Source organism: Protopterus annectens, chromosome 5.part0 (assembly GCF_019279795.1).
Source record: "Protopterus annectens isolate FY-2018-M chromosome 5.part0, PAN1.0, whole genome shotgun sequence".
In the NCBI taxonomy this organism is placed as follows: Eukaryota; Metazoa; Chordata; order Ceratodontiformes; family Protopteridae; genus Protopterus; species Protopterus annectens.
In genome coordinates, this window is record NC_056735.1 from 1,693,790,136 (window position 1) to 1,693,806,275 (window position 16,140).

Genomic DNA, 16,140 nt, shown 5'->3' on the forward strand with positions numbered 1-16,140 from the left:
ACATAGGAAAAATCAACAATATACAAGGTCTCTTGAGACTAGCAATACAGAAGTAAATGAAAATGTAAATGTTTTGAACTTATCTGATTTCAGTTTGTCAACAACTCACATGTCCATTTTGAATAAAGGACTGACTTTTACTCCTGGCTTTGTGGTCTCTGAAGATTTTTTGGCACAGGATATAATGTCTTTTTGTAGAATACTCAATCTTAAGCTGCAATTTGGTGATACAGATGGTAATATTGATAATGATACGTTTATATATCACAAATCACAATATCTTCCCCCTATGCATTCTATAGTGCACCAGTTTCAGGAAGTGCTCTCAAAGATCTGCACTATCGAAGCTCTGATATTTCATTCAAACCCAATAATTTGTCTCTGGCTGAAAAGGATGCACTTGTAGAGTTACAGAACAACAAGGATATTGTCATCATATCTGCTGATAAGGGTGGGGCAGTAGTAGTAATAAATTGGTCAGAATATGACAATGAGGCCAAAAGACAGCTTCTTGATATACGCTATTATTCAGAAATGTCCATCAACCCCACCTTTAGATTCAAGAAGCAAATAGATGACTTTTTGTTAACTGCTATGGACGAACGTATTATCACTGTTACGGTGATGCAGCAACTCATGATTCTGCTAATCAGTACATTTATTTTCTACCCAAAATACACAAGGATCCTGTTCATCCACCCAGAAGACCAGTTGTTTCAGGAAAAGGATACATTACGGAACCTTTGTCAATTTTTCTCACTAAGTATCTGAAACTTTTGCTACCTTGGGTACGTTCTCGTCTACAAGACACTACAGAATTCCTCAAAATAATTTCTGAAACCCAGTTGGAACCAGGATGGCTTATGTGCACACTCGATGTTAGTGCTTTATATACTAACATCCCTCATCAAGTTGGGCTGGAAGCCATTGGTTATTGGTTGCAGGTGGCTGATTTATATCAGCCTGATTTTAACAACTTTCTTGTAGGTCTTGCAGAACATGTCTTAACTAATAATGTCTTCTTTTACCAGGATACTTGCTATTGGCAAACCAAGGGTACAGCTATGGGGGCATCTTTTGCTCCCATTTATGCTGACCTATTCATGGCATTTATTGAGAAACAAATCATTTATGATAGTAGCCATAATATTTTCCTGGTTGAAATTGACATTTGAAGATGCTATTTGGATGACTGCTGGATGGTATGGAGGACAGATATGGATTACTTGTTGGAATTTATATCCTATTTGAATGACAATAAATGGAGCCTCCATTTTACAGTTAACCATCATGTAGATACCATCACTTTCCTTGATGTTTTGATCAGTAGATTACCTGATCATACATTAAGTACGCAGGTTTATAGGAAGTATCCACAATTCAATACTGTCCTCCATGTATCCAGCTTTCATCCCCGTCACATAGCAAGGGATATCCCCAAATCACATATGAATGAACATAGACAGGACTTGACTAGTAGATTCAAGTCCAGGGAGTATCATATGGGACATGTTCTGTGGGCCATCAACTGGGCAAATACATTGAAAAGGAAGGATCTATTGACTTACAAATCACGTGAAGAACGGAACCCACAACCTATTAGATTTATCACTACATATAAAAGGAATTCAGATGTACTTATTAATAGCATATACAGACATTGGAACGTATTACAGTGTGATCAGGATCTATTGAATATGTTACCGGATAGGTGTCTGTTTTCATTTCGCAAAGGTAGAAATTTGACATCCTGTTTCAATCATTATAAACATTCTCATGACAAAAGTTGGTCTCAAGTGACACAAACTAGTATTGCAGGTGAACCTTTGATTGGATGTTTTCCATGTGGCCACTGTACACATTGTGATAAAATATCTAAGTCCAAACAGTTCACGAGTAAAAACTGTGGTATTGTGTATGACATAAAAATTTTTGCCAATTGCAGCAGTGATTGGCTTGTATATGTAGCCACATGCACTTGTGGATCTTTCTATATTGGCCAAACATCTCGTCCACTCAGGCTGAGAATCTCTGAGCATGTAAGCAACATTAAAAACAAAAAATCCAACAATGCACTATATAAACATTTCACGATACACAAATCAGCTAAATTTACATTTATGATTATTGATGTGGTAAAAGGAAATAAATTAAACAAAATGGGTTGGCATTCCATTTTAGATTCTAAAGAGAAAAAATGGATTGTAAAGCTAGGTGGATTATTTCCACCTGGACTCAATGAGCAATTTTAAATGAACCAATTAAGGTTTTGATTAATTAAGATGCAGGTATATAAACAGTAGCATTTGTTTTTATGTTCACACTGATGAAGACTGTGTTTCTTACCAGCCGAAACCGGTCTGGTTACTTGTTTTTTATGCTGCATTAATCAATAAATTTTTCAGGTCACAGTTTGCTGGCTCCTTGTCTTTTTGGATCAATTTAGAGTATTCAGTCCACCTACAGCATGTCTTTCGGATGTGGGAGAAAACTCACGCAACCACAGGGAGGACATGCAGGCTCCACACAGAAGGCACCCCAGCCAAGGATCGAACCGGAGAACCTCTTGTGGTGAGGCGGCAACGCTAACTGCTGCATCACCGCGCCTGCCCTTAAGTGATAATTTAATAAAGGTGTTACTGGCTTCTTCTATTCTACCTGCACTACTTCTGTGTTTTTGGGACTCCGATCCATTACAGGACTGCCTACATCAGCTTTCGTTTCTTTCTAAACACCTTTATGAAGTGATAATTTCATAAAGGTGTTTAAAAAGAAAAGAAAGCTGATGTAGGCAGTCCTATAATGGATCAGAGTCCCAAAAACATAGAATTAGTGCAGGCAGAGTAGAAGAACCCAGTAATATAAGTGAATTTAGTGTTTGACCTCACATTGCGATTCCCAGTGGGAATGAGTATGCATCAGGGTTCACATCTGAGCCTACTGATGTTTGTACTGGTAATGCAGTGTCATTGACAAATAGATCATAGGAGACAGATCATCAAAACTGCTGCATGCAAATGCCATATTACAAGCAGACTGAACAGGAACTTTGGCAAAATAGGAAAATAGAAAACAAAACTAAAGGCATACTAGATGAAACTGAGTAGAGACAAGACAGTTAGTTGTAATGGTAGCAAATGGGGGAGAATCAGAAGGAGCTGAAGATTCAGGTAGGAGGCAAAATATTGGAACAATCTAACAGCTTCAGCTGTCTGGGAGGTGTTGATGAGGAGAAGGGAAGTCCTGAATGAGGAAGGTCCTGAATGAGGAAGTCAGAGGTAGAATTAGAGGTCCTGCAGCCATCTGGCACACTGTGTGAGTGGTAGTGAGTGACAGAAGAATACCAAATAAGCTGAAATGTAAGATGTTCAAAACATTGGTCTAACCAGTACTTCTGTATGGCATAGAAGCCTGGTCAATGAAGGCAGAGCTGTTGAGGAAGCTGAAGGTGATGGAAAATGAAGTACCTGAGGTGAATGGTGGGATGCACACTGTGGGACAGACAAAGAAATGTAGACTTCAGTGCAGAAGGTAAAGTAGCCTGAGTTGCAGAGAAGATAAAGAGAACAGATTACTGTAGCTCAGTCACATGTTCCGTAAAGCAAAAGACAATTTGGGAACGATGATATGTGAGAGACAGGAAGAAAGCAAGAAGAAACAAGGACATCCAGCCAAGATGCGCATGGCTTGTGTAAAAGAAGAATTGTGACTGTCATTCATAATGGTCAAAGTAGTTATGAGAGAGGTGGCTGCATTTGACACAACACCCCTGACTCCATGTTGAAAAGTGTGCAAATGGGGGTGGACGATGATTGCAGAGATGCTCAGTTTAACACTAGCATTAAAGGTTCTTTTCTGTTAACAGGTTTGTTGATCTGTTGTCAATCTCTATGCAGGATTATTATCAATTTTCTGTGGTTCTAGAAGTGGAGTGCTTCTCCTTTTGGATCTCTGGTTTTCTGTAGCTCCTCATCAGAAGCATCTGAGGTTCAGTATGAAGGTGCTAAATAAGGGAGATCCCTAGTCCCTTAAAAGATATGCCTTCTTTTGGGACTCTGAAATCAAGTGATGGATGTGGGATATGCTTCAGCAGACATAACTCAGGATTGTTTATTGCAGGTACTGCCTACCTAGTACCTGGGTTTTATGTTTCTTTTGTGCTGATTGAAACATTTTTTGACTGAAATTGAAGTTAGTACCTGTGTGACTTAAGTTTATGATACATAAATAAAACACATCACTGGTTCTTGTATGTTGGGAGGTGTTTTTGTCTTAACTCTTCACAGATTCAATTAGAGCAGACCCTGTGAGTCATTGTTTTCTTTCTTTCTGTACCTTTTGCAGTGAACTTGAGGAGTCCCTGCTTGTTCTGCCATTTTCTTATGTTCCTGACTTGCTCACCCTTTTTAATGATTACATTCAGCTTGGACAAAGTGTGGAGCTCATTTGTCGCTGCCTTTTTTTCCTTCTCAGGTAACAGTTTTTGTATTGTCTATATTCTTGAAAGTATTTAGTTATTTGTTGTTGCTTTTGTATAAGTCAGAATAAATAGACACAGTGATATGTTAGTCATTTTCAGCACTAAACTGAAAGATACAAATGGAAATTATTTAAAAAAAGGAAAGTAAATGCTTATACACCAGAACCTCTGTTACCTAAATGCCAAACCCTTTATTTAGAAAGCTGTATGTTTAGACATAGTGTGTGGTAGTAATACCTTTCCTACTGTTGATGGAGATCACAGAAAGACACACTGACCACAGCTCTGATCTGTGATATATGACAATAAGTATCCTGTTTTCTTGCTTATTTTTACTAGTTATTGCTTATTCTTACCATTTATTGCACTTTTTATTGTCCGTGCATATTTTACTGTATTTTATTGCTGTAAACTAATCTGCACTGTTGTACTGCAATTGTCTGGCTTACTGGGGCCTGTTAAATCACTTTTGTTACTGCTTCACTTTTTGTAAAGCTTTTTTAGCTAGTTTCACTGCGTGAAATGTATTAATTGGAATTTTTTTCCACTTGGTAAGCATCTGTTTGTTGTTTTTATTGTCTGCTGCCTATTTTATTTCTGTAAACTAATCTGCATTGTTGTACTGCAATTGTTTGCCTTACTGGGGCCTGTTACATCACTTTTGTTACTGCCTCACTTTTTGTAAAATCTTTTTTAGCTAGTTTCACTGTGCGAAAGGTATTAATTGAAATTTTTTTCCATTTGTTAAGCATCTGTTTGTTCTGATTTTCCTGCCAAGGAGTGCATCATGTAATTGGTTTGTTTGCAGTTAAAAGCATTCTCTAGAGTTTCATTGCTCCTTTTTATGTTTAAAACTTTCATTTAGTGCCTCACTGCTGTTTTTCATTTGTGATAAACATTTCTGTAGTGCTTTCTGCCTAAAATAGCGTAGCTAGTGGCTGTAGCATAGTTCCCCACCCTGCCTTCCTATTGTTGTCTTGTTCTTAACCTTGGTGACTTTGCAATTGCGTGCCCCTACTATAAATTTGATCTGGGACACTCCTCCAGTAACCTTGAATTACCTTCTGATCCTCCTTTCTCCCTTTCCACTCTACAAAAAAAAAAAAAAAAAATTTTATTCAGCTGCTTTTACAGTATTTGTGTCCCTGTCCTACTCTGTTACTTCATCTTGCTTTTTCAGCTACTTGTTCTCTAAAGTGTTCAATTACATCTTTTCTGTTGCATTTATTACTGCTTGTTTTTAGCCTTTTTAAATTGTGTTATTCTAAGCCTTTTAGTTTTGGTTTAAGCACTTGGGCTTTAGGCCTACCACCTTAGCTCTCCCTGGCCTCTCTCCCTCAAATTCTGACAAATATAGATGGACACTTTCCTACGGTTTCTCCTGCCAGCCTGGTTGATGTGTGCATCCTGAGACAGTGTAGCAACTGCCTCATGTACACGGACAACCATCTACTGTTACCACCTAGGAACACAATTTGTGAGAGATGCAATGACAATAAGAACTTACAGTCTATGCTCTCTCCCTCACAAGCCAGTATGTCTGGCACTGAGAAGGTTATCAACACAATCACTACACCTCACACACCACCCTCAGTTACACAGCACACACCCACATATGTGGAGGTTCTCAACAAAAACATACCCAAACAAAGGAGACTTCAGAGGGAAAAAAAACACACAAATTCCACAATCTTCCAATCTTCCACACCACATACCACACATAGTTCACACACCTGTGTCTCGCAACCACAAAGGCCTAACCATAACCCTAACATATCAGTCATAGGAGACTCCATTGTGAGACACACAGATGTGCCTCTCACCAGACTGGATAAGGAGAAAGTCATAGTTAGTTGCCTGTCAGGTGCCAGAATCCACCATATCACACACGCACTCAAGTCTGTCAACAACAGGTACTGTTATGACTCTGTCATAGTCCATATTGGAGTGAACAACTTGAGATGTACCTCCCTGGACTATATGGAGAGATATGATTGCATATGTGTCCCAGGGAGGTGTGTCCCTAGCCTTAAGCAGCATTCCACCGTCACCCAGAATGATGCCTCAATACAAACATAAAATGATTAACTTTAACAATTGACTTAGTTTCTGGTGTCATTCCACAGGAATCCAGTACCTGACAGCCTGGGAAGATATGATCGACAGACCATGATGCGATGAGTCTATGCTCTCTCCCTCACAAGCCAGTATATCTGGCACTGAGAAGGTTATCAACACAATCACTACACCTCACACACCACCCTCAGTTACACAGCACACACCCACATATGTGGAGGTTCTCAACAAAAACATACCCAAACAAAGGAGACTTCAGAGGAAAAAAACACACACAAATTCCACAATCTTCCAATCTTCCACACCACATACCACACATAGTCCACACACCTGTGTCTCGCAACCACAAAGGCCTAACCATAACCCTAACATATTAGTCATAGGAGACTCCATTGTGAGACACACAGATGTGCCTCTCACCAGACTGGATAAGGAGAAAGTCATAGTTAGTTGCCTGTCAGGTGCCAGAATCCACCATATCACACACGCACTCAAGTCTGTCAACAACAGGTACTGTTATGACTCTGTCATAGTCCATATTAGAGTGAACAACTTGAGATGTACCTCCCTGGACTATATGGAGAGAGATGATTGCATATGTGTCCCAGGGAGGTGTGTCCCTAGCCTTAAGCAGCATTCCATCGTCACCCAGAATGATGCCTCAATACAAACATAAAATGATTAACTTTAACAATTGACTTAGTTTCTGGTGTCATTCCACAGGAATCCAGTACCCGACAGCCTGGGAAGATATGATCGACAGACCATGATGCTTTGCTAGAGATGGCCTGCATCTGTCTCACTTGGGCTTCAGGCTTCTGGCTAAGACCCTTGCCTCCCCCATATGCCTTTTTTAGGAAGAGTCCTGAGGTCAATAAAACCAACATAAAAATTTCAACAAAATACAAATTAAAGGTCTTGCTGCTAAATGCTACAAGTCCAAACATGAAGCTGCACTCATTGCAAGCATTCTTAACCCTGGAAGATGCTGACGTTTGTGCAGTCACAGAAACCTGGTTCAATGCCTTACCTGGTTACTCATCCTGTTTTACATTTAGTCCCCAAACTGTGGGCAGCAAAACCAAAGGTGGTGGAGTTTCAATATATATTAAAGACACGCATGCCTCCAGGCTAGTCAAACAGTATGTTGCACAGGAGACACTATAGGTGCAGTTAACTGTTGACAAGACCCCTATTCAAATCATAGCTAGATACAGGCCCCCAAATTTGACTCAAGATGGCCACTCCACCTATCTGGACCTCTTCAAATTTATCAAGATTCAACCCTTTACCCTGAGCCTGGTTGACTTTAACTACCCAACCATAGATTGGAAAAACTACTTATGCCAGAACACAAATGCCCAGAGATTCCTCAATTTCTCTCAGTGCAAATGCCTTGGAACAGCTAGTCGTTACCTCCACAAGAGGTGATAATGTCTTGGACTTGGTATTAACCAACATGAATAACCACTGTAGCACCCCTACAGTATCATCCTCCCTGGTAAGATCCGAACGTAAAGCAGTCACTTTCGAAGTCGTCATCTCCCCTGACCCCCCCCCCCTTTAGCAAGGGTCAAACAAAAAAAACTTCCCCAAAGCTGATTACAACCTCCTGAGGGATAGTATAAACAGCTTCACAGCCCCCTCCCCCTCTGTTTGAACTGGTACCAAAGTACTATACGAGCACTTATATAGATGCATGAAATCAGGATAAAATCATCCTCCACAAGGAAGAGTAAACCTGTCTGGTAGACATCTGCAATAAATAAACTGTATAACAAAAGGAAAAAAATTGCCGTCCAGCACCAAGAAGGACTAGGTGCCCAATTGGACACAATCTCTCCATAGCCTGAACAAGCAAATAAGAGCACTAATGAAACATTCTAAAACCAGCTTTGAGTCCAGATTGGCCACATCTACTAGAGACAATCATAAGACCTTATTCACATATGTCCGCAATCTCAAAGGAAGCACCCAGATCTGTTCAGAACTGGTGGGCAAGGACACCACATGCACAAATGCTGAAGATAAAGCCAACCTAGTGGCTGACAGATTCAGCGAAAACTTCACCCCTCTGTCCCCCTGTATCTGCCCCCCCCCCCACTTATTTCTAGGGAACAGGTCATCACTGCCCTCTCAAAGGCAAAAAATACAGCCTCCATGGGACCCGATAACATCCCAGGCTGCATCCTACATGAACTCAGGCGTGAACTTGCGGCACCATTAGGCACCCTATTCAGCCATAGCCTGAGTACTGGCTTTGTCCCAGCCAAATTGAGGACAGCCTCTGTTATCCCTTTTGTGAAGACTGGTAGAGATGGGTGAAGGCTACTGGTAGAGATGGGTGAAGGCTGCCAGCCTAGTCAAATAGATTTGATACGTAATTTTATCATTTGTAAATACTGAGAAATGTTGAACTTAAAACAATGTAGCAACATTGCCCTCTGCTGTAAAGAAAGCTAAGTCAAGCATTTCTTGTTGGTCCTTTGAAATTAAAATTACTTCATGTCGGTTCCTTTGAAATTAGAATTTGGAGTCGATGAGTCTGGAGTAAGCATCCTACCTATTGTTTTAAGGCTAAAGTTAATGACCAGAATTTATATGTGGAATGTCCTTTATTGCTCTAAGTGTAAAAGAATGTAAATGCAATTCTGTCAGTCTGGGAACACCAGGAAAGTGTAAAAGATGATGTAATGCTTTAGCAGAACCACAGTTTCAATATAAACAGTGAGAACCAGAGAAGCATTTAGTCTTTATATCCAACTCAGCACTGCCTTATCCTGTCTTTATGTAAGTAGTATGTTAGAACTGTGTTTTGTCCTAGAAGTTGCCAGGAATTAAAAAGATGAGACTAAGTGTTTTTCTGTGATGTCAGAACTGTACTACAGATTTATTTTAAGTATTTGTGTGTGATCTCTGAACTCTCTTAACTAGCACTGACTGTGTAGTAGAAAGTATTGTCTTGTGGTTTTAATTAATTATTATTAAATATTTTAAAAACTTTTAACTGTGGCTGGTTTGTGTAGAGATAATTTAAGCTCTTTAGAGTACTTGTATGCCTTTGGTAAAATTGTACAAGGCCACTCCTATAGCTTTAGCCCTAGGCTATACACTGGATAATAATATTGCACAGTTATAATTGGACACCCTTTTAAGGGCCTTTGAGTAGCTGATAATTATTAGCTGGGTGGTAGCAGGGTACTACCGTATAGTCAGAGGCATGGCTGGAGAACCTGTGCCAGCCTTCCCCAGAAGTGTCTGTGTGGTTGTATAAACTCTTATCTCAAAGTGTGTGTGTCAGCTACTTGGGCAGGGACATGAAGCACCGGTTGGACAGAGAGGTTGCTGGAGATTTTAGTTTACCCAGCTAGGCTGAGATCTGGACCCTATAGCTGTGCCAGTGGGGAGTCTTATTGGGGACCTTGGGAGCAAGGGAGCGACCAGCCCCAGACTGACTATGATCTCTGTGTGTTCTTAAGGGAAATTGCACTTTACTATGTGTATTTGTTATCCTTTCCTATATATGATGCACGAGACATTCTATAACCAGCGAATCTATTGTACTTCAATGATACGAAGGATGTATTTTGATTTCTATGCATTTTAGTAGAGCTTAATATATTTTGCTCAAGTATATTTAATGGTTTTTGCGATCTAACTAGTATCTGAAGTACACGCAAAACCTCTAGTTTTGCATTTATACTAAGGTTTCATTAGTACTTGACAACAGGACTGAAGTTTCCATTGTGGTTTAAAAAGTCTCTTTAAGGTCTCCATGACAATATTTAATTGAATAATGCATTTGACATTCATTGGGCAATCAGTCTGTACATTTTATAAAAACTTGCTCTTTTGTTATTCTGCTGTTTTGTCTGAAGAAGGCGGCATATTTTTCCGCCGAAAGCTCTTATTTTACTTGGAGCTTATTAAATCAAACTTTTATATTTTAGCCGTTCTTATTGCGTTCCAGTCCGCTTTGTGCTTTTAATTGAGTTTACTTGGTTTGTTTGTTTGAGAGATCCTTTCCTCATATATGAGATGCCTCCTCTGGTGTTAGTGGCGAGGATTGAGGCTCCTTGATGGGCCAGGGCATGGGCGTCACACCTTTACACAAAGGTGGAGCGCCCACCGATCCGGGAAATTATAGACCCATCAGCCTAACTAGCCTGATCTGCAAGGCCATGGAATGGATTATCATGGACCTCATTAACAGGGACATAGGCAACCTCCAAACACTTGACCCCACACAGTTTGGCTTTGTCAAGGGGAGGTTGTGTCTGTTAAATCTGGTCGACTTCTTTGAGAAAGTCACCAAAGCCATGTGTGAGGACGGTGCACACCGCCTACCTTGACAAAACCTTCAACACTATTCCCCACTCGGTCATAATAGATAAACTCTGTCAACTAGGCATCAATCCATATGTCATCAGATGGGTAGCAAGCTGGTTCACTGATAGAATCCACCTAATCAAAATAAGGGAAGCCACCTCAAGCAGTAGATCTGTAACGAGCAGCGTACCCCAAGGATTGGTCATGGGTCCTCTGTTATTCAGGATATACTTCTCTGAGGTGCAGGCCAAAACCCAGTGGGCTATGGCTGACCAAGTTTGCAGATGACTGCAATCTGGGAACGGTCATCAATTCCCCAAGTGATGTGGACGTCCACCAAGAGGGTCTCACCCAAACAAATGACTTGCCCCAGAAACATGGCCTCAAGCTAAATGCCAAAAAAAAAATGCATCATCATCCCCTTTGGGGAGATTGACGTCCCCACATGTCACATTAATAACAATGTCCTAAGCATGCAATCATTCCTGAGTGATTTGGGCACCCAGGTTGATAGCAACCTGACTTTTGACCACCATGTTGCTTCCGTTGTACGGAAAACTTTCTACATGGCCCACCTCATAAGTAAGGGTTTCTCATCCAGGGACAAGGAGGTCATAACAACCCTGTTTTCTTTCCTTATAAGGCCAGTTATTGAGTACAACTCCCCCTTCTGCATGTACCTTGCAAAGCACATGCAGCAGCTGGAGAGACCACAGAGGTTCCTCAACAGGAATCCAGGGCCTCAAACATCTACCCTACACAGGTAGGCTAAAAGCCCTGTCCTTGTACTCAGTTTCATACAGACTCCACAGAGGTGACCTCTGTCTGGCATACAAAGCAATCTCAGACCCCACCTTGATGGGACTGCTGCATATCTGCAAGTCAAGCTCCATTCAAGTAACCCGCACAAGCGACCTCAACCTGGTCTGTCACATCAATAGGACTTGTTGGCGGAACAGACTTGTGTTCCAGAGACTCCCCATCTGTGGAATAGACTCCCTCACCACGTCAAGCAGAGTACCTCATTATCCCTTTTCAAGTGCAACCTGCATATCTGGATGGGAAACAGAAAATACACCCCTGGGATTTCACCTGTGTTCCTGCTGGACAGGGGCTTTGGCTGCTGACTTGTCTAAACATGGGCTAAACTCTTGGCTAGGTTTATAAGGGCCCTCAGGGTCAGTAGCCTAGTAACTTCCTATGATCCTGTTATGTTACTTTTTGAGTCAGAGCTACATCAGCACTGATTGCAACATGTATGAGTATATGTTAACACAATTAGTGTTGTGGCTTACTTGAATGTGACGCACTTTTCTTTCTGTGACTGTAAAGAAATCGGGAGTCTGTTTCAAAAAAAGTAGCAGTAAGGAATCATGCAGACATCTGTGCAGGTTGTGTTGTAATGTATTATATCATCATCACATTATTCACTTTTACTACCACTTGCATGTCTGCATTTGCATATCACTATTTGCTTTGCTGTCTGTGTTTTCAGGAAGCATGAGAAGTACAATGACGAGGCTATGAAGTGTTTGTGTATGACTTTTTCAATGCGACTCCGTTCTAGAATAAAGAAGAACGCTGATGTAAGCCTTTATGGAGCTTCTCTACTGATTCTTCTTCCTGTGCTCCATTGACTTATTCTTTCCTTCCGAGGGCAAGAGCTAGATATCCCTGGACTGGACAAGCCCTAGGTCCTGTTTGTTCCCATTCAGGGGACCTTAAAAGCTCTTTCATTCCCCTGGGAGGTGAGAGTCAGGGTATTAGGTAGTGGGCCAGATACTAGACCTGTGGTGGTCCATGCTGCATCAGAGCTAACCCCTTCTCAGAACATGACTTCCAGACTTGCAGTGGCTGCCTGGGAAAAGGAAGGCATGCATATTCCCACACATCTCCCTCCTTCACTCAGTGGTATTTGCACTACTTCCAGCTGCACAAGCCTGATTGACATCTTCCATGAGCAGCTGTCCATGCACCAGTAGGTGCCACTAATGTGGCAGGAATATTCCCAGCACTCCGTGGTTGTTTTGGCAGCCCGTCCTTCCCAGCCCCTGTAGTGCCAGTACCACTAGTTAAGCACTGATCACCTGTTTTGTAGTCAGGACATCATTCCTCCACAACACAAGTCCTGGTAAAAGAGAACAGTGTTTAAGCAGAGAATGTAGTGCAACTGTTTACATCATCTTCATCACACTACTCCTGCCTACAAAACAGAAACAAGTTAGTACTCATTAGATGTAAAATTATGTACCTGGATGGTAATTGAGTGATTATCGAGATGATTACATCCCCGGTCCTCATAGATCAAACCTTGCAGCCTTTTATTTGTATTTGCAGTTCTGACATTGACAAGTAAGATGAAAGTGATAATTGCAGAAGCGTGCGGTTAAAAACTGTAGTTTAATTAGGGGACATGACACCACTTATGTTGGTAGGTCTTTAGAAATCTGGGTTCAGGTTCAGTGCATCAAACTCCTGTTGTACTGCATGAAAGTGCAGTGTGGGAGTATGAAAAAATGCAGTGTAAAATATAGGGGACTGGGAGCATAAAAGAAATAATGGTGTAACCTGCCAAGTCACTGACAGCTTTTCATCCCCATTTATCAGTGCCTGTTTTTTTATCTCTGGGGCTGGCCTACTGTTAAGTCTTTTTACTGTGGTGGACAGTGCAGAGTTAATATATTGTATTCTTTTTTTGTTTAACATCTTTATTACATTCTTACATTCTAAGTAGTAGGTACACATACAGTAATAGAAAAAAAAAATTCAAACATTTCTCATTTTCATGCATTTATACATTTCCATTTTAACAGTTATCATTCACTCCCAACATTACACAAGTTGCTCAGTTCATACCTTCTGTTAAACATCAGTCCTCCTCCAGAACATTATTCTGCGTGTGCTGTTCTCAAAAATTCAATTTTTCTGTATAGTTTGCTGCTCTTGTTTTCTAAAGATCTCCCCTCTCCTTTAATCCCCTTTGTAGTACTCAGTACTTCAATTACTGTTGCTTTAGATTTTGATTTCCATTTTCTGGTAATTGCTTTTTAGCAGCCTGTAACATTAAACTTAGTTAACGCCTTACCATGTCTGGGCATTTCAGATCCTGTATGCCTTCTCAAAAGAATAATTTCCTTCGTTAAGTCCACTTGTCCCATCCCCCCATCATTTCTAACAAAGTATTCTGTTATTCTGTAGGGCATTTTAAGTAAACATGTTCCCAATGAACTCTGTCTGTCCAGTCAGACCTCCAGCATTTGCTTTCAACTTGAAGAAAAATCTCCTGAAGTCTGCTTGGGCTATAAAATGCCTATGCAGGCACTTCCAGGAAAATCCCCAAACCTTCTGGACCTTATTGCATTGTTGAGAGTCATGCAGGTGTTCTGTTCTTTTGCATATTGCTTTTCCATCTTTTCTTTCCAGTCTTTTCTTACTACTGCTACTACATTTCTGTAGTTATTGTGCATTTATATATGCTGTACTAATTATACTGTATAATATGTAAGACAACAACCAGGATGTTTTCAACCAGAAGCATTGCATCTCTTGTGGAATAAGGAGGTTCATTTACACCTTTCCTATCTTCCTCTCATCTAGAATATATTAATGAGAAATAAAACAGAGGTGGCCAATAGAGATTCCTATTACTTAATTTTGGCTGTAAAAATCATAGTTTCCCAGTCCAGCAATTGGGCAGAGCATGCTTCAACTACTAGTTAAGAAAAGCCCACAAGTTATTCAAACACACTCACTTTCTGTAGTTGATTCTTCAGTACTGTAACTGGACATCTGGGCCTTGAAGAAATAGTGATCTCTAGGTTGGAGTTTCAGGTCAGGTATTAAGGAATGGCTTTTCTTAGATCACTGCGGGAGTATTTCCAACTGTTGGGTAATCCCGCCAAATAACCTGGACGTCCGGCCAGGGTACCAAAACTTTCCATAGTCATACATCCAACATATGACCTAAACCTGTGGGCATGAGGGTACATAAGCAGATTTATAAGCATAAATTCCGGGACTATCTTGCCACCAGTCTGAATGTAGGTCTCATACCAGTGGGTCTGTTCTGCATGTTCTCTTTGGTACTGTTGGTCTTCACTGCTCAGGTAAATGTCCCTATTGGTGAACCTTATTCCTTATTTTTTCTCAGTTGCATTGCTGTTTGTTGCTCTATTAGATGTCAGCTAGGAGGAAAAAGAGTGATTGTGGTAGGGAGACTACCTACAATGATCTCCATTCCCATTGCCTTGTCTGCTTAGGTGCAGAGTATAACTGCGTCAATGAGTTATTACTTTGGAAGCTCATCACCTTAAGCCCCTGCCCAAGCAAAGATGGCAGACTTTTTTACCCCTGATATCCCTGCCATTCGAAAGAAAAATTTGAAGATGCCTAGGCCTGATATCAAGACTGCCCAGTTGGATTCTGATATACCCACAGATGTTTAGGAACCTGTGGCGCGCCCAACTTCTACTCACTCCTAGTGGCTGGTATAGTGTCTAATATTCACACATCCAAAATAACTAAAGTTACCAATGATGGTGAGAAGGGAGCACCCCCCCCCCTTAATAATTTCCAAAGGACAAAAAAGTGTACTGCAGATCCTCGTCATTAGAAAGGAAATTCCAGATTTGCTCATTGAGGTTCATCAGGGGTTGCATCCTTTGCATTTATGAAGGACTGTGAACAGATCTTTATTACTTCTGTGTCAAGATAGCAAAGGAATTAACCTGCAAAATCTACTTCCTTTGCTTGCAGGGAACTAAGACCTTCTCATAAGGGCAAGAAAATGCCTAGGACAAGATTCCAGGGCAGTTCTGTAAGGTACTCTAGATCTGGGAGGCCTTCTTATCCAGATGTATCTGCCTGACTACCTTCTGATGTTCATGGTGTTTCAATGTTGCAGTCATTACACTTGGGTTATCCGCTGGCAGGCTACCCGCAGTTGGCCCGAGTTCCAAAGTCTTGGTCCGGCGTCGGTTGCTGTCACCTCTTCCCTGACGTCAGTGCGCCAGGGGTATAAAAGATGCAACTGACGCCATTTTCTTCAGTCTTTCTTGCCGTGCGGTGCCCGAAGCAAAAGCAGTTCGCAAGTGCCGGTCGGCTGACTCCTGAGATTTTCGAAATTGAGTTTCAGAACCGAAGTCTTCAATAAAGCTAAGTACCCCATTGGGGAAACTTTTTCTTGCTCCAGACCGATGTCAGTAAAAGTTAATAATTGTATCTCTTGTGGGAAGCAAATACCTCATAAGGACTTT

General features: G+C 41.0%; 1 protein-coding gene across 1 annotated transcript in view; it reads left to right on the top strand.

Annotated features, from left to right (window-relative positions):
* The window catches only part of WDR3 (WD repeat domain 3), a gene marked incomplete at its 5' end in the record, with an annotated part of 1,037,507 nt that overhangs the window by 939,965 nt on the left and 81,402 nt on the right, over positions 1-16,140 (top strand). Inside the window, 1 exon segment of the mRNA XM_044071482.1 lies at positions 4,345-4,473. Within this exon segment, the coding sequence (XP_043927417.1) occupies positions 4,345-4,473 (129 nt within the window).